We start from the raw sequence: 14,152 nt of genomic DNA, 5'->3' as shown, positions 1-14,152 counted from the left end.
TCACCCAGTCAGGCAAATTTAATGTCTAATAATGTTTTTTTATGTTTCTCTAATGTGTTTTGTATTTATAGAGCTGTACTTTTATACTGTATTTGCCAATATAAATGTTTCCATAATATTTGACATGGTGTGTCATGTTGCTGTTTTTCCTTACAGCCATTTCACCAAGATTTATTTTTCTCAAGAGAAAGGACTGGACCTTCTCTTGACCTTCCTGTAGCTGCAAATCTGTGTTGAGAGCCAGTTAGTCTATCATGTATTCAGAGACCAGTGATCAAGGTTGGTAGCCAATCAAAAAGTCCACATCAACATTTTGTTTGATATAACAGGGCTCCCACGCTCATGGATAAGCTGGAAATAGCAGGTAGCCATTTCCAGACCTGGAACTAATAAATATGTATTATATAATATAAATGTTTTTTTGATTACAGTCTGCATAATAATGAAAAACTGATCAATTCGGTGTTTAAAGTGTTTTGGAACCCCTTTATACTTCATACATTTCCATATAAACCAGTGTTCATAAAACAAAAAAGGTAAATCAGATTTTGTAGACTATTGCAGTGTAGAGGTGCGATCAGAGACAGAGGAGAAATCATGTACAGAGCATGTCGCAAAAATGTACTGATTGCATATTTGTAATGGAAGCCAATTTATTAGACAGCCTTAGTACATCGGTACACATGAAGTATACTTTAGTTTGTGCTTCAACACTCGCAAACATAGAATCCCAGTAAGATCGACAGGTTTAGGAAGGACTACCTTCTTATTTATTGATATTCTCTGAAAAATAAATTTAATAGAAATCAATCCAGTCGACACAGCTATACAACAGCAAACCCAAAATAAGGTAATAATTTAAAAGAAGTGAGAGAACCATAGAAGCGTTTGCATTACAGAAAACTTGTAGTGCAATATACAACCTTTCTGCCAGAACAGATTAAAGAGGAAACTGAAACCCAAACATTAAAAAGGGGGTTGCGTTTCGTTGCAAAGCCATTCACCAGTGGAAGATATAACAAGAAGAAACTATCAGACAGACAAACGAAAGATAGATATTACCTATTATTTTTTCCCAGTTTATCACTACAGCTACAGCTAATACGTCACAAACACAGTGGCTTCACATTGGCAAAGGAAAGTTTTACTACTTCACAGTCAGAAATTTTCACCAGTCAACAGTGAGACGAAAAAACAGTAACATATGGCATACAACAACACGCTACTCAGTGCATGTCCCAGTTAAACATTGTTTACTAACCAATGATAAGACTTAATCGGACGAGATACAATACTGAAATACAACTGGCCCTTTTTTTGAATTCCTTAAACATCTGCAAGCAACGGCCTTCTTCACACTAAATCATGAGGTCTCTGTAGAAGGAGACATGAAAAGAAAAGTATATGGAGAGTAAATGCTCCTGGAATTGAGACTGATGGAGGGGTGACGTCCGCTATCTATGTACAGTGTCTCTTCCACTTTTACAGCTCGAGGCTTTGATCTGTTACTCCTTTGGCTTCCTTCCTCTTCATCACTGGAGTCCCAGAAGATGCTCGGTTTCATTTTTACATCTTAACAGTGTTTTAAAACATGTCAAAAGGGCCACATAGTAGCGTCCATGGCATGCACATCTAAAATGAGACAACAATTTAACCCAAGCATCTAAACTGGGCGGCAGTTTAGCTTTCAGAGTAGGAAGTGATATGCATTATTTTGCCTCACTGGTCTATTTGCATACAAACCAGTCCTTCCCCCAACCACTTTTAAACCATTAAAAAAAAGAAAGTAAAGAAAAAAAACCACCAAGTTAAAGAAGGAGCGAACACAAAAAGTGATCTACCATTTACGCATTCTAGCAGATTCCATAACATACAATATTACATTTGGTACTTTAAAGTTTATAAATGGCAATTAATAATGAAAACTCAGTTTGACAGTAATCATTTGCATCCATTGTAAAACAGAAGAATACTTATATATATTTAAATATATATAAATTTATAGAATATTCTTTTTAACTTGTCACCAATCATCAGGTTTTTTTTGTTTTGTTTTGTTTTTCTCAAGCAAGATGCATACACAATTTATATAGGAGTGGGTGTGATTTACAGGGCGACGGATGAAGGGAGGGAGAGGGTAACTGGGCGATGGGGTTGGGAGGGAGGAAATTGTGATTTTAGCTTGTCTGCTCCTCGTCGGGTTTGTTCATGGCCTTGAGAGCATCCAGAAGCTGGGTGGGGCCGACGATATGGGTCGAACCTGCATAAATGAGCACCGAGGAGAGAAACAAAGAGAAAAACTCATTAAATTTGTACATTAACTGTAAAAATGTTTAAAGGTGTTTTCAGCTGTGTATCAATCTATAATATTGTTGAAAATATATTATATAAAATATATATTAATAATAGTAGTGATATATATATATATATATATATATATATATATATACTGCTGTTCAAAAGTCAAAAGGGTCAGAAAGATTGAGCAAAGAAACTTTCAAGTGATCAGAATTGAGAGTGGAGACGTTTTTCTTTTAAATGTTTTATTTATCAAAGAAAACTAAAAAAAAAAAAAAAAAAAAATCATGGTTTCCACCAAAATATTAAACAGCACAACCGTTTCCAGCTGTGGTGATAATAAGAAATGTTTCTTGCAAATGCAAATCAGCAAATTAGAATGATTTCTGAAGGATCGTGTGACACTGAAAACTGGAGTAATAAATTCAACTTTGACATCACAGGAATAAATTACATTTTATATATTAAAATAGAAAACCATTATTTTTAAATAGTAATATTTCACAATAGTAACTGTAGTTTTACATTTTAAAAAATCTTGCCAACCCTTTTTAATGGTACTTTATGCACATATATTTAATTGTTAAGATTTTATTGATTAGATATTTAGCTGAAGACACATTTTAACACATCAGAAATACTGTACATTCAAACTACCCAAAACATTTGTGCCACAGGGTCACCTTAAAAAAAAAAAATACCTTGGGTACACACTGAAATAATTTAGGATTTTTGGTTCCCTGTGGAACAAATGTTTATTCTACTCCCTGTTAAAGTACAATATTTTTTAGCAAAGCTGCATGTTCCCACAACTACAAGTCGTCTTTTGCAATAAAAAGATCAAGTGATTAAAAATCGCTTGATAATGAGTGTCACATTAACTTAACAACCAGTGAGGGTTGCCTACAGAAAGAGGCAAATGAATCTTACATTGCTATGCAAGTAGAAGTGAATGTGTAGTTGCATGCTCAGCTTTGAACAGGCAACTCAGTTGTCTGGTTCTGATGCAGCTGATATAATCTACAGGGCCAACTAAATGCAAACACGCAGTTTTGCTAATCGCTAATCAGATTCACAATGTGATTTGTAGCTCTTCAATTAGATGAATGGGTCTAAACTAAAGAGCCATGAAAACAAAGCATATTATTGTTCAATAATGGCTGGAACAGTCAAGAAGTGTTCCATGTTGCAGTATGGGTTAGGACTGACATACTGCTTATGGTGTGATCATTTACGAACACGAAAAACCAACAGAAAAAGGGGAAATCAAAAGGGATATAGCTTTAGCGGCCTGACACTTGAGTGATGGATACTTGATAGGGCTAAGCAATGATCATTCTTGTACAATGGTTTAGTCAGTAAAGGTATTTGGAAGGACGCTTTGTATTACAGGACTTTCTTTGTGTGCATTTGTTGGCTTAGAAATGTTATAGTTACTCTTAATGCTTCAGAGAAGATCATAGTTGGGTTAAATGAATATTCCAAGATCAATACATGTTTATCTCTATCAATAGCATCTTTGATTACACCAGAAAACATCCTGGCTCATCTATTTCTGTGTCAAAACCTGATCTAACTTGTGCTGTAATGCTCTTACAATGGAAGTCTATGGAGCAAGGTATTCCAAAGGATTTAAAATACTAAAATAAGGAACTAAAATATTGTATATAAACATAGACAGACATGGTATACATATAATGTTCAAATCTTATGGCTGTACTTACAGAACTGTGAGTACAGTATCTGAATATTATTACAATGCAATACCCCATAGACTTCCATTATGAGAGCATTACTGTAAACATGAGTTTAGCAAGTTCTTCCAAACAAGTTAAAATCATTTCCTGTGGTAATTGAGAGCATGCCATAAACTTGTATTTAACCCACCCAGAACATTCCTGTAAGAGCTAATGGTGGGTTTTAAACAAATGACAATGAGTAATTCATAACATTTAATGTAACCACAAGCCTGCACAGGAATTACAGTCTTGTAATATAAAGTGTTGCTAAGCTTGTTCAAAACATCCTTTATTTTTAAGTCCCAGTCATGAACCACAAATTGCATTGATTTATTAGCAAGAGGCTGTTGTGGTTAGCTTTATAATCAACTATTTAATAGTCTAGTAAGTTATTTTTAATGCAAAAAAACAGGACCTGGGGAATAACATGAAGGTTTCTGAAAAATGATGTAAACGGCCCAAACAAGTTAGTTTCAAAATGTTAGTGTTTGGGAGAAGCGTTAGTGCTAAAGCATATCTGAAGAACACAGCTACATTTCAAGCTTTAGCATCTGCAGAAGAATTACAAAAAAAGGGGAAGAGAGAGTGTCTGTGTGTGGGGGGTAGTTTTTTCATATATTCTTTGCAGACAGCCACTTGGTCATGTAGACGTGATGTGAGGTAGTTTGAGGAACTAGATTAAAAACAAAATCAAATTATCCTGCAACTGGCATCAATTACCTCTCCAGAGGGGGGAAAACAAAGTTAATATGAGTGATTGTCTTGGATAGTTATTCAGAAATAATCGCAATATGATGAGTCTTAAGGGTAGATTAAATCTGCGGGAAAATGAAGCTTTAAAAATAATGATATTTGGGAGGGCAAATGGAGGAAGCCTTTCCTCGTCAGAAGAGGAGACTCCATTGAATTAAAAGGCGTATTGTGAGGAGAATGCAGTTTAATCCACCCAACTGAGAAGATGTGGTCAACTAGGGATGGGGTCAGGACTCCTACTGCATCTGTCACTCAAAAAAGGCTCTGCCCACTGCAGTTCTAAATGAATCGTTCAGCCGGCCAATCGTTTTTCATAAGTGGAGGCGCATCAATATTGGCAGGTCCCAGTAGAAGGCGGAGCCTGAGTGAAACTTGCAGATTGGAGGCAGGAGCCGGACACTCATCCCTGAGGCGTGGTGGCGCAGTAAAACGGTAGAGTGTGGTAAAAGGAGCAAGAAAAGAAAACCCTTGTACTGTGGGGGTTCAGAAAGGGTTTCTTTGTTCGGCTGCCTTTACTTTGTCAGAGTGTGATTTCTCTCTCCCACCCTTCCCTCTTTCTCTCTCACTCGTCTGAGGGGTCAGGGTCCTCAAAGGACACCCTAGTGGATTCTCGGAAGTCGGGGTGCCGCAGGTCCATTAGAAATTTGGTTGGGGTGAGCGTGTGAGTAGAACCTGCGGAGGAACAAAGGTGGCTTCACGCTCAGAATGAATCTCACACCGCACCTCACGTTCTTTCACCACCGTTAATCTTTATTGGGACAAAAGAGGGTTAAATACCATTTCCACCATCTGTAGATCGTGATGTTTATGAAATATCATCCTAGAACCCCCGAAAAAAAAATATATTTTTGGAAGCTCTTGTTGGATGTTTCAGTGATGGAAAACTCAATAACTGTTGGGCCTCCTTCAATCAACTAAATGTAAAATATTCATTCCATGACGGTTCACAATTAAAAGTTCAGCCAATCGTCCCATCGAGGTCCTTCAGATGCATTGTCCATCTCTAATAGACCTCATGCATGGACAAAATTGTGTAAGTCGCCCAGATTCACCAATTAGAAATTCAGTTATTGTAAAATCTTCAATGCTCAAATTGCTTCTGGAAAACAACAGACTGATACTTTACTATGTACTTTAAAGTTCACTTCTAAAGGGGCGTTCACACTGACAGTAATTTGCAGCAACAGTGACCAAAAGTCCGTAATCTTAACGAGAACTTGTAATTCCTTTAAAGGAATAGTTCACAAAAAAAAAATTATTTGCTCACCTTCAGGCCATCTAAGATGTAAAAAAGTTTGTGAAATTTAGCATTACATCACTTGCTCACCAATGGATCTTCTGCAGTGGATGGGTGCCGTCAGAATGAGAGTCCAAACAGCTGATAAAAACACAACTTTAATTCACAAGTAATCCATACGAATCAATTAACATCTTGTGAACTGAATGAAACAAACAAGATTCGGTGAATAAGAAAGTGTTTTAATTTTAAATCATTGCTTCTGGCCAAAATAAGTCTATAATCCATAATAACACTCCCTCCAGTAAAAAACTCCATCCCCTGTTGTACTCTCATCAAAAACCTCCAGCATATTTGTTTAGTACTATTTTAGACTGTTTTGCCTGTAAACGGTGCTTGATCTATGCATATTTCTATCCAGACAAGACAGCTTTTTCACTGGAGAAAGCAATATTATGGATACAGGTCTTGTGTTTTAAAAACATCTTGATGTATATGTTTCTTAAAAACATGCAACTTTTCAATTTACAAGATGTTAACTGATTGACTGCATTCTTGTGGATTACTTGTGGATTATTCTGTGTTTTTATCAGCTGTTTGGACTCTCATTCTGACGGCACCCATTCACTGCAGAGGATCCATTGGTGAGCAAGTGATGTAATGCCAAATGAAGAAACAAACTCATCTACATCTTGGATGGCCTGAGGATAAGTACATTTTAAGCAAATTAAAATTTTTGGGTGAACTATTCCTTTAAGAGCAATGTGAACACCCACTTGTTTTGGCTGCCATAGGCCTTAAAGGTAAGTTTAAAAGACAATTCTAAATGCAAGTGCACATCTTAAACATAAACCCTATCACACGCACACAAGACACACACAAAGAAGAACTTACGAACATAGACTTATGAACACAGCAGAGGCTCACGACTGCAATTTAAAAGCAGTTAAAACATGACAGGCACAAAATACTGTACAAGACAAGAGCACAGGAAAAATATACAAGACAGATTTGCCAGTCTGATTAAACGTATCGTACAACAAAACACATGTATAGTTAAAGCTAAGGATACCAATCTAAGGCTTTAAAGGGTGTTTGCTTAGTAACTCTTGAATTTACAGTGACTTTTAGCAGTATCCTCTGCAGACTCACCAATGATGGCCTCCCATTTGCCATTGGCCTGTGTGACCTCATAGGCACAGCGCATCTCGCTAAAGGACGCGCCCCCAATGATGAAGACCATGATGCGAGGGCCTGTACGGTACTCTCCAGGGGTCTTATTCTTGTGCCAGTGGCCATATCGGGCACTGTCATGAAAAGAACACATGAATGCATGTCAACAACTTTTTCAAACCAAAAGACTGAAGTATCATTGATGTTTTGCAGGGTCATTTGAAGGTATTTGTTGTTGCAGTACCATTTATGGCCTTCGTTTGACAACAGTTAGAGACTACACTGTTTTACTCTATCTTTCCTCACGTGTCCACTGAAGGCAAGACACCACAGGCAAAAACAGATTTTTTTTTTTTATACAATGGTCTGTTTTGAGATTTGGGGCTATTTGGCTTTTCATAACGTAGTGGTTCAGACTAGTGGAAAGAAAACATCCAAAATACACTTATAAGTGCATCTGTAGATTTCAATTACAGTATCAAGATTCAATTACATAATCTTTAAAGGCCATTTTTCGCAGAATTAGATTTTTTAAATTATTATTATTATGTACTGAGCCATGTCCACTTCAGCAGCACTTACAGTACATACACCAAATTTTACAGTTTTATTCCTATCTATATTCTAAAGGTTTTTACTAATTTATTTTATATTTAGTATTTATTTTTTTTGTGATAAAGAGATATCCAAAATCCCCTCTTTAAAAACCATTTGACTTTGATATATCGACAAAATGAAAAAAAAAAATTGAACTTGGTTTAGTATTAAAGAATCCAATAATAATAGTAATTACTTATTTAATGCTTCATTTGCATATTTAAACAACTGTTTAGAAAACTTGCAATACAAAAAAGGGCTAAATTATAGCATATATCAAAGAACCCTGTTATTTGCATATGATAAAACCACTGAAACTGCATTCCTTTTAAGGGATATTTCACCCAAAAATGAAAGTCTTATCATAATTTACTCAGTTACACAGTTGTTGGTAGCCACTGACTTCCATATTATGAGGAAAAAAATACTATGGAAGTCTATGGCTACCAGCAGCTGCTTAGCTACCAACATTCTTCAAAATATCTTCTTTTTTGTTGAACAGAAGAAAGGTTTGGAACAACTTGAGGGTGCGTAAATGATGACAGAATTTTCATTTTTGGATTAATTGTGGATTATTGTGATGTTTTTATTATTTGCTAGCATAATGAGAGGGGAAATCAGCGTGAACTCTGGTGATCTCGAGTCTAATCAATAGCTGACCCATCAGCTCTCCCTCTGTGGGAGTCAGGGACATCCTGCTTTCCCTCTGCTACTGTTTACAGGAGCTGTGCTAGATTGTTTGTCCTGAAAGCAGAACAGTGTGGCGGGATCATTACTGCTGACCCTGAGGAAATATACCAGTTTCTACTGCTTCTGAAAGAAACTTGGTGTTCACCCCCACCTCACGTTGCACCACCCTCCAATCACGGTATTGATCTTAATGTTCTCCACACCCCTTGGTACACAAATGATTATTGATCCAAGTTGCTTCAATCTTTTGACTTGTGCAATACAAAAATGCATGAATACACCTGTGTATTGGGATATTGTGTGTGTGTGTTAGAGAGTTGCCTTTGAAATTTCTAATTCTAATAAATTTGATTGTAAAGAAGTGTAATTGAAATGGTTGGATATTTAAAGGAGTTTATTACATTAAAGTATAGTTTTCATTCATTTAAAATTATTAATTTAATTTTCTTGGGTTTTACAACTGAGATATTTACAATTGAGTATATTTGTTACATTATTTATTCATCCTTGTTAAAGTGCCCCTATTATGGATTTTTTTAAATTACCTTTCATGCTGTGTGTTACATCCTGCAAAGTTTTAAATCTAAAAGTGCAGTGTATAAACTTATTGTCTCTCAAAAGAAAGAGTCGATTCTGAATCATTAAAACGAGTCGTTTTTAAAACGAATCCCAAGCTTTTTTGTTTTTGTGTGAGTGTGAAATTTTAGTATTTTGCGCCCACTTGTTTGTCTTTTCATGTTTGTCTGAATGAAAATGCAAATTCATTCTTTGCCACTAGGTGCTGCTTTTGGAGCTGTAAAAATAACTGTTTCCCCAGTACACAAACCAGCACACTGCCTCACAAAAGTTGCTTTATCAGGCATTACAAGCATGATGACATGGAAATGAGACCAATCAAACCAATCACCGCAGATTAGCATCGCGCAAAGACGGGGTTTGGAAAAATTAATCGTTGAACGAATCATTTGGGAGTCATTGAGCAAGTAAGGTAAATATAAATGCATATTATAAGACAATGAAAAACACTGTGTTTTTTGACCTTGCATGCATGTCAACCTGATGTTGGGGACTCCCAAAACCAAAATATGAACCTTTCATTACCCATAATAGGGGCACTTTAATGTTTGTGAATAAAAATACAACTGTTAATTAAATAATATTAACATTTTTTTATTTTAATTATGAGTACATTTTTTTATTTAATTTAAGTACATTAAAATTAACATTAAGTGTAATAAGTGCTTTAGAATTTTATTTTGTTAGTTTATCTAATTTTGTTAACTAATATTAACACTTCATTCCCCAGAATGCCCTAATATATCTCTAATTTATTAAGTCTTCAAAACAGACCCAAATAACATAAAGCAGGTTTACAAGACAAAACACCTGCAAAATCATCTCTTTTTGCTCCTTTTGTTCAATCAGCATAACTTGTTAATTTTTTTTGCAGTTTGGTGAATTCCCCTTCCTGTGAGTGTGGCCAGTTCAAATTCCTCATTATTTGAAAGGGAGCCTGAAAATGAGAGTTGGTGAGCATGTGTACCTGACTGCAGAAGTGCTGAAGGAAGAAGACGAGCGTGTCGAGATGTACGGATAATGTTTGGTGTCCAGCTTGTCTTCGATTGCATCCTGCAACCACATTCACAAACAAGGTAAGACCACACATTTACACACAGTCTGCACACAGTTTCTCTGTCAAATTCTATAGCTCAGGTCTGACCTCTATGATATCTTTGATGAGTGGGGTCCAGCGAGAAAGCTGGTAGGTCTGCTCGCTCACACGCTCCTTACGATCAAGCTTCTTGCCTCTGCGGAGAGTAGACTGCAGCGTACAGAAACAAAGCAGAAACGTCAATGGCAACAGCCAAGGAGACTTAACCGTTGCTTAGGACAAGAATCAGATCGCGTACATCTGTAATGATTGGGACACCCAGATGAGCCATGTTGGTGATGATCTCACTGTCCTCCGGAGGGATCTGGGCGTGTTGAATCAGCTTGTTAAGGTTCTCCTCCGTGATCCCTGTTTTGCAACACATGCAAAGCCACGTTACAAAATTGGCTGATCAGGGCAATGACCCCCAAACTGAGATGTGCCAAAGACTCTCTAACCGTTCTTCAGGAAGATGTAGAGCAGGATGATACGGATCTTGTCGTAGGTGCTGACGTTGGCATCCAGCAAGATTGGCACGATGGCCCTCATGGGGTCTTTAATCTTTTCGCCCTCTGCATCTGTTCCCATAGCAAGATCCTGCCGGGTGACAGAGCACAGGAAGCAATAAAAACTAAACAATGTGATGCTTTGAGATCATTACAGAATCAGAATCAGAAAGAGCTTTATTGCCAAGTATGCTTGTGCATACAAGGAATTTGTTTCAGTGACATAAGCTTCCAGTACACAGAGACAACAACAACACACAGACAAAAAAAAAAAAAAAATTGACAAATATTGCAAAATAAATTGAATAATGAATAAATTGTATGAACAGTTGTGCTATAGATGATAAAGGAATAGAATAGAGTGAGATGCAGGGATGTACTAGGATGGAGATGGTAACAAATAACCATGGTTTGCCCTTCATTATCATAGTTAGATCAATTTAACCAGTGACCTGGTAATATAGACGAGGTGGCAGCATTCTTTGCAGGCAGCTTGTAAACACGCACTACATACTCTATCGCTCATTGTGGCAGTTTCATTGCACCTGCTCTCCGCTCTGTTCACCCCCTCATTGAAAATGATTCGTGACCTAGTGGGTAACTTTTCCGAGCAGCTCCTGTGTTATAATGTACTTTTTCTGTTTTCATATGTATATGTAAATTTTTTTTGTTCAATATTATTTATAAATCATTTGCAATTATTAAATCTTTTTGATTGGTTTATTAAAAACTAAAAAAATTGAAATCCACCTGTAGCAACAATCAACAACATTAAATGTGACATTATTAAGACAATTAAAACAATTAAATTGTTTCCATTAACTGCCTTTTATATATATACACACACACACACATATCAAAATTTCTAAGGCAAATATTTTAAAAAATGTAATATTTTAAATATTTTTAGCATTAGTTTTGAATGGAATGAATAGCTAAAAAAATTAAAAAATAATTTAAAATATTGTAATCAACCTCATATTATAAATAATATAATATCACATTTTGTGAATGTTAAAATCATTGTGTGAAACATTTTTAATTCATGAATGAATGAAACTTTGGTGCATACACTACTGTTTTTTTGTTTTTTTTTTTCACAAAACCCCTATCCTGTAGCAGTGATGTCTGTGGTGAAATTGTACCTGCTCTACACGGCACAGCTTGTCCACGGTTCCCTGGTAGTGCTTCATGCAATCCTCGGCCAACTGCAGATGGGTCGAGTACTAAAAGGGCAGAGATTTGAAGAAGCAATTAGGTAAATATCAGAACTGCATTTCCCATGAGGAGTCTCTTGGTTGGCTGACTGCACATGCTTTTTGACCTCTCACACCTTGCTGAGCTCTTTCTGGTACTGTGGCATCTTCTTCAGCATTTGAGACAGGTCCCTCATGGTGGTCTGGAAGAAACACAGGACTTTCTCAGAAAGGAAAACAAAACTGGTCAGATGCTGCCTCAAGACATGTCTCAGATCCAGTAGGCCAAAGTAGGTACACAGATACAATGCAATATAAAATCTCTATGGTTTATCAGACTATACACTATTGCAAATAATACATCACAGCAGAAATTTGTGTGTTTATGTTTGCTTGTGCTGTGTCAGTAAGTCAATCAATACTAATCCTGCTGTAGCCTTAGAGTGCTTTCACATGAGTCAGCCGTCACGGTTTGGATTTGGCTGCAGACGTAATTTCATCTGCCAGGCTATCCTCCTTCGCCTACACTAAACTATTCTCTCTGTTCCACTCTTCATTTATTCTCCCCCCTCAGCCAGACTCCAGCGTACCTTCTCTCCAGTGTTCATCCGTTTACTAGCAGAAAATTCCTTCAGGGAGCGTGTCACCTCCCTGCCAGCGAGGGAAATGAGAAAGGGATAGAGAGAACAGGGATGTCACTATTAACAGACACAGAATATTACAGGAAAACCAGAGCTTAAGGCCAAAAATGTTCGGTTTTACTCACTGAGAGACCTCAGCAATATGTTTGTGCCGTAGCGCCACCCAGAGGTCATCGTCTTCATGCAGTAGCACTTCTTTCTCACGAGAGTCTCCCATCCCACTAGTATCATACCTACCAGATACAAAACAAATTTATATATTATATATTTGTATATGATATACTCTATATAACCATCCTTGGCCGATTAACAAAAGTATTTGCTAATAAAGATCCATTTGTAATAATGCACAAGCATAATGCACATTTTTATATATATATAAATATATATATATATATATATATATATATATATGTATATATATATATATATATATATATAATTTTATATTTTACATATTATATGTATTATAAATATTATTTTATATTGTAATTTATTATAATATATTTATAGAACATAATATCATATAATAATTTAATATAGTAAATATTATTTAAAAATAAGTTTAAATATATTTATTTATTTCACTTACTTGTAGACATCATTCTCAATGGGCAGCAGGTCATAGGCCATAGCCTGGAAGGTGAGCTCGTGCAGGACAGGAGAGGCAGGGTCGAAACCTCGGTCCAGAATAATGAGCTGGGAGCGAGCCTTGTCTGGGCCCTGCAGAGAGATCAGAAAATCTAAAAATGTACTCCATGATCAGCACAAACTGTTCTTTGATTAACAAAGCCACCCACAAACATAATAATAATGTGGGCAGGAATAAGGCTGAAAGAAGCAGCTGTAATTTCTTAACATGGAAGTCTTGAAGTCATTTCAGAGGAAGAATAAGTTATTACATTTTGCTATTACAGTATTTTTTTTTTTTTACACATCAGTAACTGAGATGTCCTGCTCACCTCCCCCATTGTGGGATCATCTGCCTTGTAGGCGTCCAGTTTGTCCTGAAGCAACTGAGCCAGAGTGGCGTTATCTTTATACTCCCTGTACATAGAAAATCAGTGTATTAGAACAGACAGACAGAACATTAGACAGCTCTGTTGATCCGGTTGCCACTTCCTGAAATCTGATTCAGAGATGACTGGGCATCTTGTCTTCTACACTAGTCCCTGCTGTAAGTGTGTTGAATAAATATGATTGCATATGTGAAACAGCACCATCAAAACGGTTCAGATATAGGAACAGATCAGTTATAAAGATGATGGTTGAAGACTCTACAAAATATTAAAAGGCAGATGCAGTTCCATCGTGGCCCCTCATGCCTTACCCTCGGTATCGGACGGCAGGGTATTCCTTTAGCGTGGCACACAGAGTTGCCAGCTGCTCGGCTAACCGTTCCATCACAGGGTTCTTCAGCTGTGTCTTATGAGGGCTGTAGAAACTCTGGAAGGCATCAGGATTGTCCAAAGAGAACACCTAAACACACACATACACACATTCATACTTCTAATAGAGCAATAATGTGGACAGGCAAAGTGATCAGCTGACATTTTGTCTTTTACGTGCCATTTACGGGCGGCTTTATCTAAAACTGTTATTATAGTTAAGTAAAACTGAAACTAAATTTAGAAGCATAAAAAAAAAAATTTAAATAAACATTTACTGAAA

General features: G+C 36.6%; 1 protein-coding gene across 2 annotated transcripts in view; it reads right to left on the bottom strand.

Moving 5' to 3' along the window:
- Window positions 1-633: 633 nt before the first annotated feature.
- stxbp1a (syntaxin binding protein 1a) overlaps window positions 634-14,152 on the bottom strand; it is a 28,673-nt gene continuing 15,154 nt past the window's right edge. Inside the window, exons 7-20 of one of the 2 annotated variants that reach the window (XM_042778823.1) lie at window positions 13,812-13,960; window positions 13,444-13,528; window positions 13,074-13,204; window positions 12,607-12,714; window positions 12,431-12,491; window positions 11,978-12,043; window positions 11,790-11,870; window positions 10,597-10,735; window positions 10,398-10,507; window positions 10,208-10,309; window positions 10,031-10,116; window positions 7,180-7,334; window positions 5,307-5,462; window positions 634-2,260 (exon numbers count right to left, since the gene is read on the bottom strand). In XM_042778823.1, the coding sequence (XP_042634757.1) occupies window positions 5,353-5,462; window positions 7,180-7,334; window positions 10,031-10,116; window positions 10,208-10,309; window positions 10,398-10,507; window positions 10,597-10,735; window positions 11,790-11,870; window positions 11,978-12,043; window positions 12,431-12,491; window positions 12,607-12,714; window positions 13,074-13,204; window positions 13,444-13,528; window positions 13,812-13,960 (1,383 nt within the window). In that variant the 3' untranslated portion in view covers window positions 634-2,260; window positions 5,307-5,352. The remainder of the gene's footprint in view (window positions 2,261-5,306; window positions 5,463-7,179; window positions 7,335-10,030; window positions 10,117-10,207; window positions 10,310-10,397; window positions 10,508-10,596; window positions 10,736-11,789; window positions 11,871-11,977; window positions 12,044-12,430; window positions 12,492-12,606; window positions 12,715-13,073; window positions 13,205-13,443; window positions 13,529-13,811; window positions 13,961-14,152) is intronic. The other variant, XM_042778825.1, reaches the window with a different exon arrangement.

The sequence above is a fragment of the Cyprinus carpio genome, chromosome A21 (assembly GCF_018340385.1).
Source record: "Cyprinus carpio isolate SPL01 chromosome A21, ASM1834038v1, whole genome shotgun sequence".
NCBI classification, from domain to species: Eukaryota; Metazoa; Chordata; class Actinopteri; order Cypriniformes; family Cyprinidae; genus Cyprinus; species Cyprinus carpio.
This window is presented reverse-complemented; position numbering and strand designations above follow the sequence as displayed.